Source organism: Phaseolus vulgaris, chromosome 2 (genome assembly GCF_000499845.2).
Source record: "Phaseolus vulgaris cultivar G19833 chromosome 2, P. vulgaris v2.0, whole genome shotgun sequence".
In the NCBI taxonomy this organism is placed as follows: Eukaryota; Viridiplantae; Streptophyta; class Magnoliopsida; order Fabales; family Fabaceae; genus Phaseolus; species Phaseolus vulgaris.
The window spans coordinates 48,769,612-48,784,766 of NC_023758.2; the positions used below are offsets into that span (position 1 = coordinate 48,769,612).

The 15,155-nt window shown below is 27.0% G+C and overlaps 1 protein-coding gene and 1 pseudogene across 1 annotated transcript; one reads left to right on the plus strand and one right to left on the minus strand.

Moving 5' to 3' along the window:
• The first annotated feature begins 4,838 nt into the window (after positions 1 to 4,838).
• LOC137809840 (vacuolar iron transporter 1-like) lies at positions 4,839 to 6,948 on the plus strand (annotated as a pseudogene).
• Positions 6,949 to 9,794: 2,846 nt separating this feature from the next.
• On the minus strand, positions 9,795 to 13,181 carry LOC137812978 (vacuolar iron transporter 1-like). The gene is made up of 4 exons (XM_068615243.1): positions 12,861 to 13,181; positions 12,695 to 12,780; positions 12,201 to 12,315; positions 9,795 to 10,275 (listed from the first exon to the last, which is right to left on the minus strand). Exons 1-4 carry the CDS (start codon positions 13,103 to 13,105, stop codon positions 9,978 to 9,980), a joined length of 744 nt encoding a protein of 247 aa, XP_068471344.1. The 5' UTR covers positions 13,106 to 13,181; the 3' UTR covers positions 9,795 to 9,977.
• Between the last annotated feature and the right edge of the window lie 1,974 nt (positions 13,182 to 15,155).

Sequence of the window (15,155 nt, forward strand, 5' to 3'; positions counted from 1 at the left end):
GGGCATAAAAGATGGGTGATGAATAGTATGAAGAGCAAGTACACTGTTCTTTTGGGTGTGTCATTCATCCAATCCAACATTAAGCTTATGATCACGTGTAACTCAATCGAGAGCGTGTTTCTTCCTGCACCTCTCAAAGTTCTTCCTGCACCTATTAATATCTAAAAAGACGATGTTATCCCTTTTTAAATGATTTCTGTATTAGTTTTTCAGAATTTCCCAGAACACTCATTTCTGGAATTTATACGTATATTCAAGAAAGAATTTCTGGAATGTGGATAATACGTTATGGATGGAATGTGTTTTCTGGAATAGTTTTTACATAATATATTCTGAAAAGAGATCTTCAAAGGGATAGAGGAAGAAACAACCCTCATTCATGTCACTAATTAGCCTTTTGGTTAGACAATCCACAACCCTACAAAGAAATTAAGTTTCTTCAATATCAATTTTAATTTAAAAACTTTTACTTACATCTTTTATTTTTCTTTAATATATTAGTTTAATGAATAATTCAGTTTTTTTTTCTCTCTCTCTCTAGTATATATTAGTTATTTTAAAAAAATACTATATTCCAACTATTCTTATATTTACCATATCGAATTAAGATGTCTAACTTATATTTCCTATGCAAAGTATTATTTTAAATAAATTAAAAATTGTTTAGTAAAAATAATCTAATATCGTGTATTCAACTGAGAAACAAATTCAAAAGATGGCATACATTGTGGAAAAACAATCATGCTTTATTTCATGTGGAAAAAATATATTTTTATCCTCCACCAATATTTCTCTTTAAAAATGCCATCATTAATATATTATGAGATAGTAAATGTAAGTACATCTTCCAACAACAATTCAAGCTTTGATTTACTACCTTTAAATTTATTTTCTGATTCTAGTTTACTAATATTACTTTCTTATTCATGGTATTGTACCTATTTTGAAAGGCTTAATTGAATGTATTGTATTTCAACTATCATAATCTCTTAAATTTTATCATGTCAACTATTTTATTTATACAATTTTTTCATCTAATTTTTAAATTGTCAAAATTTTACCTTGTGGTGGATGGAAGGAAAAGGCCAATATAGACTGATGACAACATGAAAATACACAAACTAATGGCATTACCATAAACCCACAAATATTTGAATAAAAAATAAAAATTTAAATAAAATGTGCAAAAAAAACTTATCTTATAAAAAAATAAAATTTCAAAACAATTATCAATATTCTAACTAAAAAAAATAAAACTACAAATAAATCATATTGAATAGTAAGTAGGTATAAACACGTGTAATTGATGGAGAATTTGTGATACAAAAAAAAGAATGGTAGAGAATTATCTTTTCAGTATTGACCAATGGGTAGACTGCTATCACACCACTTTCGGAAATTTTAAGATAACAGCTCTTCTAAAGAATATGGTTTACATTCTTTAAAATTTAATAGAAATATATTGAATAATTTTATATCATCTAATAACTTTAATTACATAAATGCATAAAATTGGGGAAAATAAAAATAAAAATACAGTTAAGGATCTTCTTTGTATTAAAATTATTTTAATAATTTATAAAAAAAATTATAAAAAAATTTATAAAAACTTTCATATCAGACAAATAACTTTAAATATTGCTTACTACTGTTTTTTTTTTTAGTTTTACAAGTCCATACAAAAATAAACTAAATAAATAAACTTGTGAGGATAAAATAAAAAAGGATGACAAAATGGGTGGGTTGATACTTTTACAAAAAAAATTTATAGTATATGTATACAATTTTAAAACTTATTCATTAAAATAAAAAAGAACTGATTGTAGTAGAAATTAATTTATTTTAGCAGTGTATAAAACACTAACCACACAGTAGTTGAGAAGAAAAACTATCTTTCAACATAAAAGAATGGTAGAGGAGAATCTGTAAATAATTGCTAGTAACACATTTTAATATATTCTTTCTATCATCTTTTTTATTAGTTAAAATTTATTATTTTCGAAAACTGTTAAAATATTTTTTTTGAGTTTCTTATTTGCATCTTAGTCCTCAAGAAACTGAACAATTATAACTTATAATCCTTTTGGTCTAATATTTTATATATGGAATATCTAGTTCATATTATTTTGAATTTTATTATTTAAATGAAACTTACTTAAGCAATGTATGACCCCTCAAGCAAGGAAGTTTGTTTCCCATTGTGGAAAGAAAGATCATTGAAACAATATGATCTTGTTGAAGTGATGAGTTAGTGAGAATGTATATATGAATTAGACTAATTATATATTTATATGAGATATATTATTAATGTGTGATATGCATATGGTGATAATGATAAAGTGAGATAATTAGGAGGTATGAGATATATGTATATGTTGATGATCTAATCAAATAAATTAAAACATTAAATAGTTCAAATGTAAATAAGATTCATGTATCATGTTTGGATAAATAAGTGTTAATATTTGATAAGACATGTTTATTATCAATGTATTTTTTTTATAAAACATATTTTTTATATTAAAAGAAAATATTTAGAATTAAATTAATATTATTTTGTAATACATGTAAATATTTATCTTTAAAATATGTAAGTGTAAATGTTATGTTATAGACTAATTATGAATAAAAAATAATGTATCCATAAATAATGATAATTTTATTTATATTAGAACATGTAACGATAATAACACAAATATTAATACGAAGATAGGATAACATTAAGAATAACATTTTTATCTAAACATAAATAAAATAAGTACATATAATAATGATAAAAAATATATAAAATAATGATAAAAATAAAATACAAAATATTAAAAAAAATATTAATAAGAAAAATTCAAAATAAATATTAAAAATAACAATTTTATCTAAATTATATGATAATTCGATGGGAGTGAATGATATAAAAAATTTAAAAAAGATAAAATAAACCTTAAAAATAATTATTTTATCTTAATTATATAAACATATATGAAAATGAAAACTTATAATGAATAAATATTAATAAAAAATTAGCATAAATCTTTAAATAACAATTTTATCTAAATTATATAGAGACGTGAAAAAATATATTTAACCATGATAAGGTAAAAGTTGTCATATGAAAATGAATGCCGTACAATTATATCCATTACCATTCTTACGGAGCACACACCAACCAAGTCATTTTTCTCAACCAATCTTAAGATGACACGTGTCTCTAGAATCCAACAAATGACACTGTCTCTAACTTCGCATTTACTCGTTCTGTTCACTAATAAAAGTGGGTTGCTACATTTTTAAAAAGAAAATCATTTATCATTTACATTTTTATTATAAACAGTTAAGATCTAAAACAATAAATAAAATACTGCTTGAAAAAGGAAAAAAATTAAATACTTAAAAACTATCTTTTAAGTAAAAACAAAAAACATATTTTTTTTTTATAATATAGCTGTGAATTGAATGTTATCACTTAAATGGTAAAGAAAATATAAAAATAAAGCAAATGGTAAAGAATATCCGCCATTATTACTTGTTAAAGTTAATCATAGTGAGTTATATACTAACTAGGTCGGGAGACCGAAAGATCGTGAATATTGAAAGTTGAAATAATATAAATAAATAATAGAATAAAATAATACTGTATCAAAGTCTATTAGATATAAAATATTAAAAATATATTTAATAATTGTAAAGTGTGGAAAGTTAAAGCTCAACAATAATCACTATAAATAAGTGATTTATGTAACGATAAGTAAAATGTTCTTTTATCTGATAATCAAACAAATTGATTATAACTTTATCATTAGAACTTCTTACCGTACACACATCCGAGAGAAGAAGAAACCCAAACACACGTAACAAAGTTCAAACTAACTAATGCAGTAACCAAAAGTTCAAATTATTTGTGAGAAACCGGTGAAAATAAAAGAAGTTAATTGTTTCTAAGTCTTTTTGTAAGAATAAGTTGTTCATAAAAATTGTTTTAAATTAAAATATTGCTTAATAAAATTTACTATTGGATTATACTGCATAAAATTGTTCATATACAACAAATTATTGCTTTAAATTTTTTACACTGTAAAGGAAGAATATTAATGAAAATAATATTTTAGTATTACTATGTGTGTTAATTATTAAATTCATGAAACTAAATTAATTAAACATTTGCTACTTCATATCTCAAAGCAGTTATTAAATAACGTAAAGTTTATTAAGTAAACTACATAAAAGTTAATTGTTATTATTAAATTTAGTTAAATCATGATACAATTAAAAATGATAATATTAAAAATAGTTAAAACTATTAAATATTTACCTTTTATAATCTAAAATGTACGTTATAAGAACCTGTCTTAATCATGTTTTCTCTTTAGGTTTAATTTCAAACGTATTATTCTCAACTTCGTACCCATGTTATACTGTTTGAGACAAAAATAATTTGTATACTATTTTTTCTAATAATTATTGATTTTTCACAAAATATTATTTTACGAACCCAACTAAATATAAATTTTATTTTAGTATTAAAAAATTCTGTGTAAGAGCTAAAAAAAATATCATATTAAAGTAAAATTATGTTTTATCCTTATTTATTTTAGCTGATTCTTTGAAATTAGAAGGTCTCACCCTGATCTTTTATTAATTATATTATTGTGTTGATAATATAAATTTTACAGTAATAATATTATTTTTAACAAACATCAATATTTGATGTGACATTTAATCTGACAGATTCAGATGAAGAATAAAAAGCATGCAAAAATGAAAAAGAAAAAGATAAAAAAAAAATTCATATTTTAATCGATTTAAAAATATTCAGAAAAAAAAGAACGGACTATAAAACGAAGTTACAGGGACAGTGCTTGTGCCGAACACTACACTAAGGCTCTGTTTGGATTGCGACGTCACACTCCGTAATTCAGTTGCATTTTGAAGGCTTTCAGGTTCGCACCAATGGCAGCCACCGAACACAGACTAAGCCTGGACGCTGAAAAACAGAGCCTTCTCAATCTCCACACCGAGAACCACTTCACCGCCGGCGAAGTCGTCCGCGACATCATCATCGGCGTTTCCGACGGCCTCACCGTCCCCTTCGCTCTCGCCGCCGGCCTCTCCGGCACCAATGCCACCTCCGCCGTCGTCCTCACTGCCGGCATAGCTGAAGTCGCCGCCGGCGCCATCTCCATGGGTCTCGGCGGGTACGTTTCACCAAACTCTCCACACTCAAAACTCTCAAGTGTCGTTTGAGATTCCTCAGAAAATTTTGTTCGTCGCATTGTGCAGTTATTTGGCAGCGAAAAGTGAAGCCGATCACTACGCCAGAGAATTGAAAAGGGAGCAAGAAGAAATCATCGCCGTTCCAGAAACTGGTTTTTTTTTTTTTTTTTTTTTTAATTATATTATATTTTTTATATATATTCTATATTTTATAATAGATATATAAACGTATACGTTTAATTAATGTTACGGTTGAATTTTATATTCGAAATTTCATAAAATTTCAAAAAGTATTTAAAATTTATCATGTAACTATGCAGATATTGTTTTTTAAATAATATATAGAAAACTCAGTATGCATAATCATAATCATTTAAGTAACATCATCAAATTCAACAATTTAATTGATTAATTTTACAATATATAAAAATATAAATGTAGTAATGCACGTGGTGATAAATGTGGGGGGTTTTGTGAAAAAACAGAAGCAGCAGAGGTAGCAGAAATACTAGCTGAGTATGGAGTAGAGGCACATGAATATACACACCTGTGGTGAATGCTCTCAGAAAAAACCCTCAAGCATGGCTTGATTTCATGATGAAGTAAGTTTTTTTTTTATAAAAAAATTTATATTATATATTATGAAATTTGACATCTTAGTTAGACTGATATCTTAAATGATAATCATCTGCCATCACATGAAAAAATATTATTAAAAAAATATATAAAAGAATTAAACCAAAATTCATATATTAAAAAAGAAAAGATAAATAATTTATATCTGATAAGAAATTCTAATAATAAATTAGATAGAAGCTTATTAGATTTTGACTTGAATGTGGGAATGGTTATTGGGTCAAAAATTTGATGAAAACAGGAGTGGGGGAATTCTTTTTGCACCCAAATAATTTCCTTCTGCACTCTATAAACATGATTTCTTCACAAAAAGTAGATAATTTGATTTCTATAATGTTAGTCAGGATGGTACTAAAAATGATTTATTCACAAAAATGTTAAAGTATATTCTTCCAAAGCAAATTTTGTAGTTATTGCATTTTATGGACAAAGACAATAGAAAGATTATTGTTTATTGTTTATAGAGACAAAGATTTCCAAATGTTAGATTGTTTTTAAATGTATCATTGTACATTGGAAATGTTAGTGTTGAAGAATTGAAGTGGTTGTAACAGGTTTGAGCTGGGACTAGAGAAGCCAGATCCAAGGAGAGCATTGCACAGTGCAATGACAATTGCGAGTGCTTATGTAATAGGTGGTCTTGTTCCTCTTGCTCCTTACATCTTCATTCCGAAAGCATCAGAAGCAGTTCTGTTCTCAGTTGTGGTTACCATGTTTGCACTGCTGCTTTTTGGTTATGCCAAGGGTCACTTCACTGGCAATAAACCCTTCAGGAGTGCTTTGGAAACAGCTCTCATCGGTGCCATTGCTTCTGCAGCAGCTTTTGGTATGGCAAAGGCTTTCAATCCATAGATGCCAACCAAGTTTCTTCCAACAACTTTTCTTTCTTCAGCTCCTCTGTGCTATTATCTGTTACTTTTTTTTACCTTTTTCTGCCTTACATTCCATGCAAACACAACCTCTTTTGTTGTGTTTTGGTGTGAAAGTATCTCCTTGCATCTCATTTCTCTCTCTTAGGTGTATAATTGAATATTCCTCTCTGTTCAACAACATATCCTGTTTTTAAATTGAATGAGTTAAATATTAGATGTTATATTGTTGCCTCTGGCATAACCATCACGTGTAAGCATCTCCTCTTCCTCTTTCAATAGTTCATGTTGTTGTTTCAAAGGGTAATGACATATTGGTTCTAGTTATCAGAATTGATTTAACTAAATCAAAACTAATTCTTTCTTTTCGACATACATGAAAAAAAAAAATATTCGTGGAAGTAATAGAAAAAATAGAATAATGATATTGATTTTTTTTTTTAATTTGGATAAACATGTTCAATTTTAAAAGTAAAAATATATGAAATCTATAAAAAAAAAAAATTCACTACAAGAGTACGATTACAATATTTGTTCTTTTCAACTTATAAACATAACAGTTAATCTCATCCAACAAGAATGAATGAAATATCATGTTTCTCTAATTTCTCACTAGAATTTATAATCTCACACTATGATGGATATCATTATCTATTTTACTCTCTATTGCTCTTTCCAGTTGATTGTCATTCTCTTCCTCACAAGTTCATTTTATATAGAGAATGATAGAAAGAGTTTTTCATAAAAATATAATAAATAATTAATGTTTGTCACATTTTCAAAATACCTTGAAAATACTATCTTCAACTTTCTAGATTAAACTTCATAGTATTCAAGAAAGATATAATTTCAAGACTTTGAAATATCATTGAAAATATTCAACGGACCAATTTTCAAGATTAATTGATCACCCATTAAATTAATAATGAATTTTCAACATTACCTAACTCATTCTAAACACCATATTTTGTCATTGTTGTGTTTATTATTTAATTTCAATCACTTTTCAGCTATTTAATTTAAAGCGATTTGCAGGTAGACAAACATATGATAACTTTATCTCAATGACGAATTCAAAACAAATATATCAGTAAAATTGAACCAATTCATTTCAATCAGATATAGAGTAGAGAGGACTGAACACAGTCTTGAAGAAACCAGCATTGTGGTTATTCGGATTGATCCTTAAAATGTGATGTTGGGTTCCAAACAAACCTTGTTGCTATCTATGCACATAAATACAATCTCCATTGTTCAGTAGAAGTCGTGTTACTCTCTCATTACTTTAAGGAATAAATTATCAATTTCTTTTTCCACCCATATTTAAAAAACTTAGCATTAGTGTTATATTCCCAATCAAGAACCATGACTAACTTCTCTTAACAGATCCATAAACACACTCATCATGAACCAAATCCTTAAACACATACTTAAGGGATATGATTCTGTGCCAACCATAAGATATCTGTATTTTAGTTTACACAATATTATGTTTTCTCACAAACACAAACGTTGAGTGACATAAAAAAGTTAAATTTATTATTCATAAACATGTGATTGCAAGAATAAAATCCAAAGTCTACGTGTATAAAAAATTCTATTTGAAGAAATGAACTCTTTTATTCAAGAATGTTTAAAAACTTTTAGTGGCTATCTACTAACTTCATTAGTAGCCATGTTAATAGACAATTAGTTTGATAACAAACCATTTATAGCTGTTTAAAATCCATAAAAAACTTGCATTGCATAACAAACCATTTTTTTTACCAATAAAATGTGAATTTTAATTTAAAAAATGTGACATTGGAGAACCACCCCAAGATGATAATCTAACTTAGTCACCCTAAAACACTCAAAGATGAATTTGATTAACCATTCCATCCATCAAACACAAGATAAGACGTATCAATCACAATGAAAATTCAACAACCGATAAATTTGAAGTTCATTAAACTGGTTGAGTGGTCCACATGGTAGTGCTAGTTAGATTAGGAAAAAGAAAGACAAATAAATATATGAACTCACCATTCTTCACTCTCCATTCTTCACTCACCATTCTTCACTTGCACAAGCTTGAGAGTACCCCAATATTTGTGCCTTATGACCCATGATCATATCAAAATCAGGTGGAGTTAGATTATGGGGTTCTGTTTGGTGTTTGTTTGTTCATCAATAGATATTAAGTTTGAGACTAAATATATTTAACATAATATCTTTTACACTCAAACTTCTAAGATTTTGTGTATGTTATCAATTTCTTAAATCCCTAACAAAATGACATACTATAAAAATAAATTAAAACAACATTAATTTTATTATTAACTTTTGAAAAACAATGTAACTTTAACTGTGTTATTTTTTCTTACAATTTTATGAAATATCACTTTCTTTCATAAATTTAATGGACTGATAAAAATATGTAAAAAATGAAAAGTTTGATAATAAAATGTATAAAAAAAATTGGGCCATAAAATTTACAAAATGAAATAGTAGACAAGTAGTAAAATATTAATTAGTCGTTTAAACAACTTCGAACACAAATCTTAGGATTTTAAACCACCACCAAAGCAAATATTTGTCTCGAGTATGGATACAATGGAGTTAGGGAGACCGAATCCATGGTGTTTCTAAACATACGATAGCTAAAAAAATTTATTAAATAATAATTAAATTTAGAGATAAAAATAATTAGTCACCATATTGATTAAAATAGATACTAATTTAAAAACTAAAAAAATTATTGGTATCTAAATTGATTTTTATTATTAATAAAAATTTATAAATAACTTTTGAATTGGTATCTAAATTTTCTAACTAGGTTTTAGCTACTAATATTTTAAATTTTAAATTAATTTTTAAAAGACTAATACATAATAATTTAGAATATAAAATAATAAGTAACTAAAACTTTGGTAACTGATGGTTAGATATTAATTTAAAACCTATTTTATAAATTTTTATTAATAATAAAAACTACTTTATATACTAATAATTTTTTAGTTTATAGAATAATTTTTACTAAAAAAACATTAAATAAAAATTAATTTTAGAGATTTAAATAATTAAATTTAACCGAAAATGTAAAGAACACCCTAAAGACATTATGCAATTAAAGATGAAGAGAGACAATTCAATTTAACAAAAGGCACTTACGGTGCAAAAAATGAAAATAAGTAACAACTAACAACAAAGCTTAAAAGGTCTTTTTTCTAGCAAAGTTCTTAGAGAAAACTTAGTTGGTATGAAGCAGAAAGCATGGAGAATCTATGGATGGAAAGCCTTTGCCAAACCAAAAGCAGCTGCAGAGGCGATGGCACCGATGAGAGCTGTTTCCAAAGCACTTCTGAATGGTTTATTGCCAGTGAAATGGCCCTTGGCATAACCAAAAACCAGCAATGCAAACAAGGTAACCACAACTGAGAACACAACTGCTTCTGATGCCCTTGGGATGAACACGTAAGGAAGAAGAGGAACAACTCCTCCCAATATGTAAGCGATGGCAATTGTCATTGCACTGTGCAATGCTCTCCTTGGATCTGGCTTCTCTAGTCCCAGCTCAAACCTAAAACAACCACTTCAATTCTTCAATACTAAGATTCCAATGTTTTTTTTATAAAAAAAATAAAATATAAATCACAAATTATCGAACACTCATAAAAAAAATAATTCTTATCAAACAGATTCAAATAACTAATAAACACACTAAACTCATACATCTACTATAATGCTAATAGCAATGTAATATATCAAGTAACCAATCTCATAAAAACCAAGTCACACCAGTCAAAATAAGAGAAAGAAACATAGTGTTATTCTCTAGTCCCAGCTCAAATCTGTAATACCAACATTACAACCAGTTAATCTGTTTGATACTAACATTGTCAAAGTCACCGTTGAACATAGGTCAGTGTTTATCCGTACTAAGAATGATACATTTGGAAAAAAAAAAAACAGGTGTATATAAACTGCATGCATGTTTCAGAAATTTCTTCATGTGTTCTTTTTTTTTCTCCCCAATACTGGGCTGAATGCATATATGCAGCATATTTCTCTATATGGGAAAAAGAAGTTGCTATTTTTAAAATTAAAACGATTTTTTTAATTGATGCAATTTTATCTAAATTTACTGAAATTGAAAATTTAACACAAATAATAAATAAGTAAGTTGTGTCAACCTAAGACGACGAATTTAGTGTGAAGAGTAAACTTCCAGTTTTGTAAAACTAAAATCGTGTCAACTTACATTATTTTATTATAAAAATATTTTAAATACATTACTTTAATTAATATTAATCAATTTTTGTAATTTTTTTATTTTAAATGAAATTATATATGATAAGGTGGGACTTCAGTTCATATAAAATTACACTAAATCATTCTAATTGTTCTAATAATAAAGTTGAGTACTTGATCTTATATTTTTAATAATTTTACATTTTATAAATAATATTTTTAAAACAAAAAATTATGTCAAATTCACACAATTTCACTTTCACATAACCAAACTATACACTACAACTTAACCATGTGAATAATTTTTTTCAATCTGATCACTTTGATAAATCTTTGACAAAAATTGCACCATTAAAAAAAATAAACCCTACTATTTTGCTATTACAAATTATATAAATAGTAAACACAATCATTATAGAGTCAGGTTTTCTTGTTCTGTACATAGATATTGAGTGGAACTTTTTCAAAATCATACCGAATTAGTTCTTTAAATGGTTGTAAACAGAATGATATTGTGCCATAATATTTTTTCTATAAAAGTCATAACCAGACACTCAACACTGAGTGTATTACTGCATCTTGCTTTAGAGGAATACCTTTTAAAAAATATGAAGAATTCAAGCATAGTTTTAACCAACGTCATAGAATGGTTAATTGGGTTAAGCTAGAGAACCCGGTTGCATAATCAAAATATTACATTAATGATAAATCTGTTCCTTTGTACAACCTGTAATTTATGATATGATATTTTTGTCATTTCACATAAAAAAAATAAAATTTTAGACTAATAAATAAATGAAGTTGTAGAGAAATACAAGTTTTCAATACTTCCCGATAAAATCAGAAAAAGATGCCCATGTTGCAGTGAGTGAGTAGGTCCCGACAAGACTGTCCCCTTTTTCCTAGTTTCCACATTCCAATCCGAGTAGAAACATGCCAGCTAAATGGAAGGGGGAACCCTTAATTTTGTCCACAACTAAATGGCGTGTGCTGAAATTTTTGATCCGATAACCATGCCCACATTCAAAAAGTGAAAGGTTACTTTGCTTTATATTCCTATGGGTGGTGCTACTTTTCAACTTGACTACAAATTCCCATTATTGTGTGGTTATCAATTACCATTTAACTTATTCTCATACCACATTCACTATATAATAGTCCATCATAAACCCCAAAATTTGCACATTTTCTATTTGCAAGACAGGCAAAAAAACATGTGAAACTGTGTAATAATGTGAGAACGTAAGAACTTACTTCATCATGAAATCAAGCCATGCCTGAGGGTTTTTTCTGAGAGCATTCACCACAGGTGCATATTCATGTGGCTGTATCCCATACTCAGCTAGTATTTCTGCTACCTCTGCCGCTTCTTTTTTTGTCAAAAAACACATATTCATTATTAATGTGCAATCAAATGGTAACGAAACTATGTAGTACAAACACACACTGATACGACACTAGGACGAACATACGTATAATGTTACTCCTTCTATGGAAATGAAGGATATTCAGCAATAACTTTTAAAACTCATTACATAGAAATTTGCATCAAGTTATCAAAGTCTATAGGAATGAATTTTCAATTCATGGAAACACAGATAACAAAAAGTAATAGAAAAATAGAAAAAAAGTTGTCAAATGATTCTATAAAAAATTAACCTATCATGAAAATCAAGATGATAGAAAATAAAATAATGTGGCATGAACATCAAAATCGTATAAAAGCATAATAGAAGAACAGTGGATACCAGTTTCTGGCACGGCGATGATTTCTTCTTGCTCTCTTTTCAATTCCCTCGAGTAATTATCGGCTTCACTTTTTGCTGCCAAATAACTGCACAATGAAAATTAACATGAAATAATAACGGAATTTAAATTGAGTTTTGTGAGTGTGAAGAGTGTGGTTGAACGTACCCGCCGAGGCCCATGGAGATGGCGCCGGCGGCGACTTCGGCTATGCCAGCGGTGAGAACGATGGAGGAGGTGGCATTGGCGCCGGAGAGGCCGGCGGCGAGGGCGAAGGGGACGGTGAGGCCATCAGAAACGCCGATGATGATGTCGCGGACTATTTCGCCGGCGGTGAAGTGCTTCTCGGTGTGGTGGTTGAGAAGGTTCGTTCTCTCAGAATCCACGCTTATGCCGTGTTCGGTGGCGGCCATTGGTGCAAGCTTGTGAATGTGTTTGAGTTCGCCAACGTGCTCTGGGAATCCAAACAAAGCCTTGCTGCTTTGCACATAAATTGAGTCTCTTTTGTGCTCAACTTGCTCCTAAATAGGACAAAAATATCTAACCGTTGATGATATCCACGTGGAAAATTATCAATGGATATCAATATCACATTATTTCTACACTAATATTTTAATTATTTTTAAATATTATAACTAAATCAATCAATATAATACCAAACCTTCTTAATTGTTTGGATTATATATATTTTATTTTATTTTATTTATAAAGGAAGTTGTGATAAATGTTGTGTTTTGTGTGCACATTAATAAAAATCAAATAACCAAAAAATAATAATCTTGTGAAAGAAAAAAATGGTAGAATTTATACTATTCTACAAAATTTTAAAAGTAGCTAATGAGTAAATAATTTATGACTCTCTCATAAAAAAATAATGAAATACATTAAATTTTGTTTTATACTCTTAATTTAAGTTTTTTTATGTTTTTTCTGACTTAATTAAATAGTCATCTTTTGTAGGTAGATCTCCTTCTATCATAATATCTCAACTGAAAACTTGTTTTCTGAAAAACACACAGTTTTTACCGAATTGCACTTTCCAAATTTTTTTAATAGAAACAATAATAATTAAGTATTTGTGTTCTTATATTTAATTTTTAATAAAAAAATTATTCTTATGTAGTTTTAAATTGATATATTTTACCAATGTCTATTAGCAATGGGAAGAAGTTTATACCTAACAAAACTATTTAACATGATTTGTTTGTAAATTATAGAAGTATGTGTAGAAAGATATAAAATTAATGTTTTAAGAGAAATTTAAGCAACTTTCATAATATATTGTAGATTATTAGTTGAATTTATGGAAATTAAAAATAAATTGTAGGTCACCACACTTCCACTTTTTTTTAATGATATCAAATCACAACTTTACAATTTTCACTAATTTTTAACCAATAACAAAAGAACATCTTAGAAGAAGTGTGTTTAAGAATTTGATGTTAACTCTCATTGTTTTTTAAACATTATTCTTCAAATTTTAATTTTTATACATATTTAATTGTATATATAGTTTTTAACTCTCTAAAATCAAACAATTTTAATTCATTAAATAGGCAATGTCATGAGTGTTAAACTTTTAACATTTATCTAGTAATTAAATTACTTACGAAGATTCAACTAATTCAAAATTTAATATTTTTATTTGAATAATTTTATATTTTCACAATTTTTATTATAATATTCTTAAAATATATTTTAATATTTTGTTTTTCATGTTTGAAATATAAATGTTTTAAAAAGTCATTTTAAATTATTTTGTTTCTCATCTTATGTAATAAATTACTATAATAATTACTAAAACATTTAATACCTATACATTTTTAGTGAGCAAAAACTAATAATGAATTATAACAAATAAAAAACGTTTCTGGGCAACAAAATAGTAATTAATATGAATTATAACAAATAATGAACGTTTTGTGGTCATTTGTTTCACTTTCAAATAAGTTAGTACTTCGCCTGTTATTTCATAACGGTAGTTTTTTTAAATATATTAAGAAAAATGTTTATTTTTTTATTTTTAATGCACTTTTAAGTAACTTGCCTATTATATTATATTATATTATATTATATGGGTATTATATATATAGGTAAGCACCTAAAAAATAAATTTAAAGTAAAAGTGATATAATTAAAATAAAATAAATTATTTTAAATGAAAATATATATAATTAAAAAAATAAGCTATTTAAGTTTTATTTTAAAATAATTTTTGTAAAAAATTTCTCTTTTCTTTTATGTTTTGTCTCTAGATTTCTAACCATATCTTTATGAGTTTAACTATTGAATTTAGCTTTTGGATTCTTCAAAATTGCATGTGGTGTTTGGGACTTAAAAGAATAATATATTAGTTCAATCCTAATGATGTGTTTAGATTATTGATCAAAATTATGTGATACAAGTTGGACTATCTTTGTTTTTTTAAGAAGTTGAAATCTTTTTATGAATACTTGTCTTTCT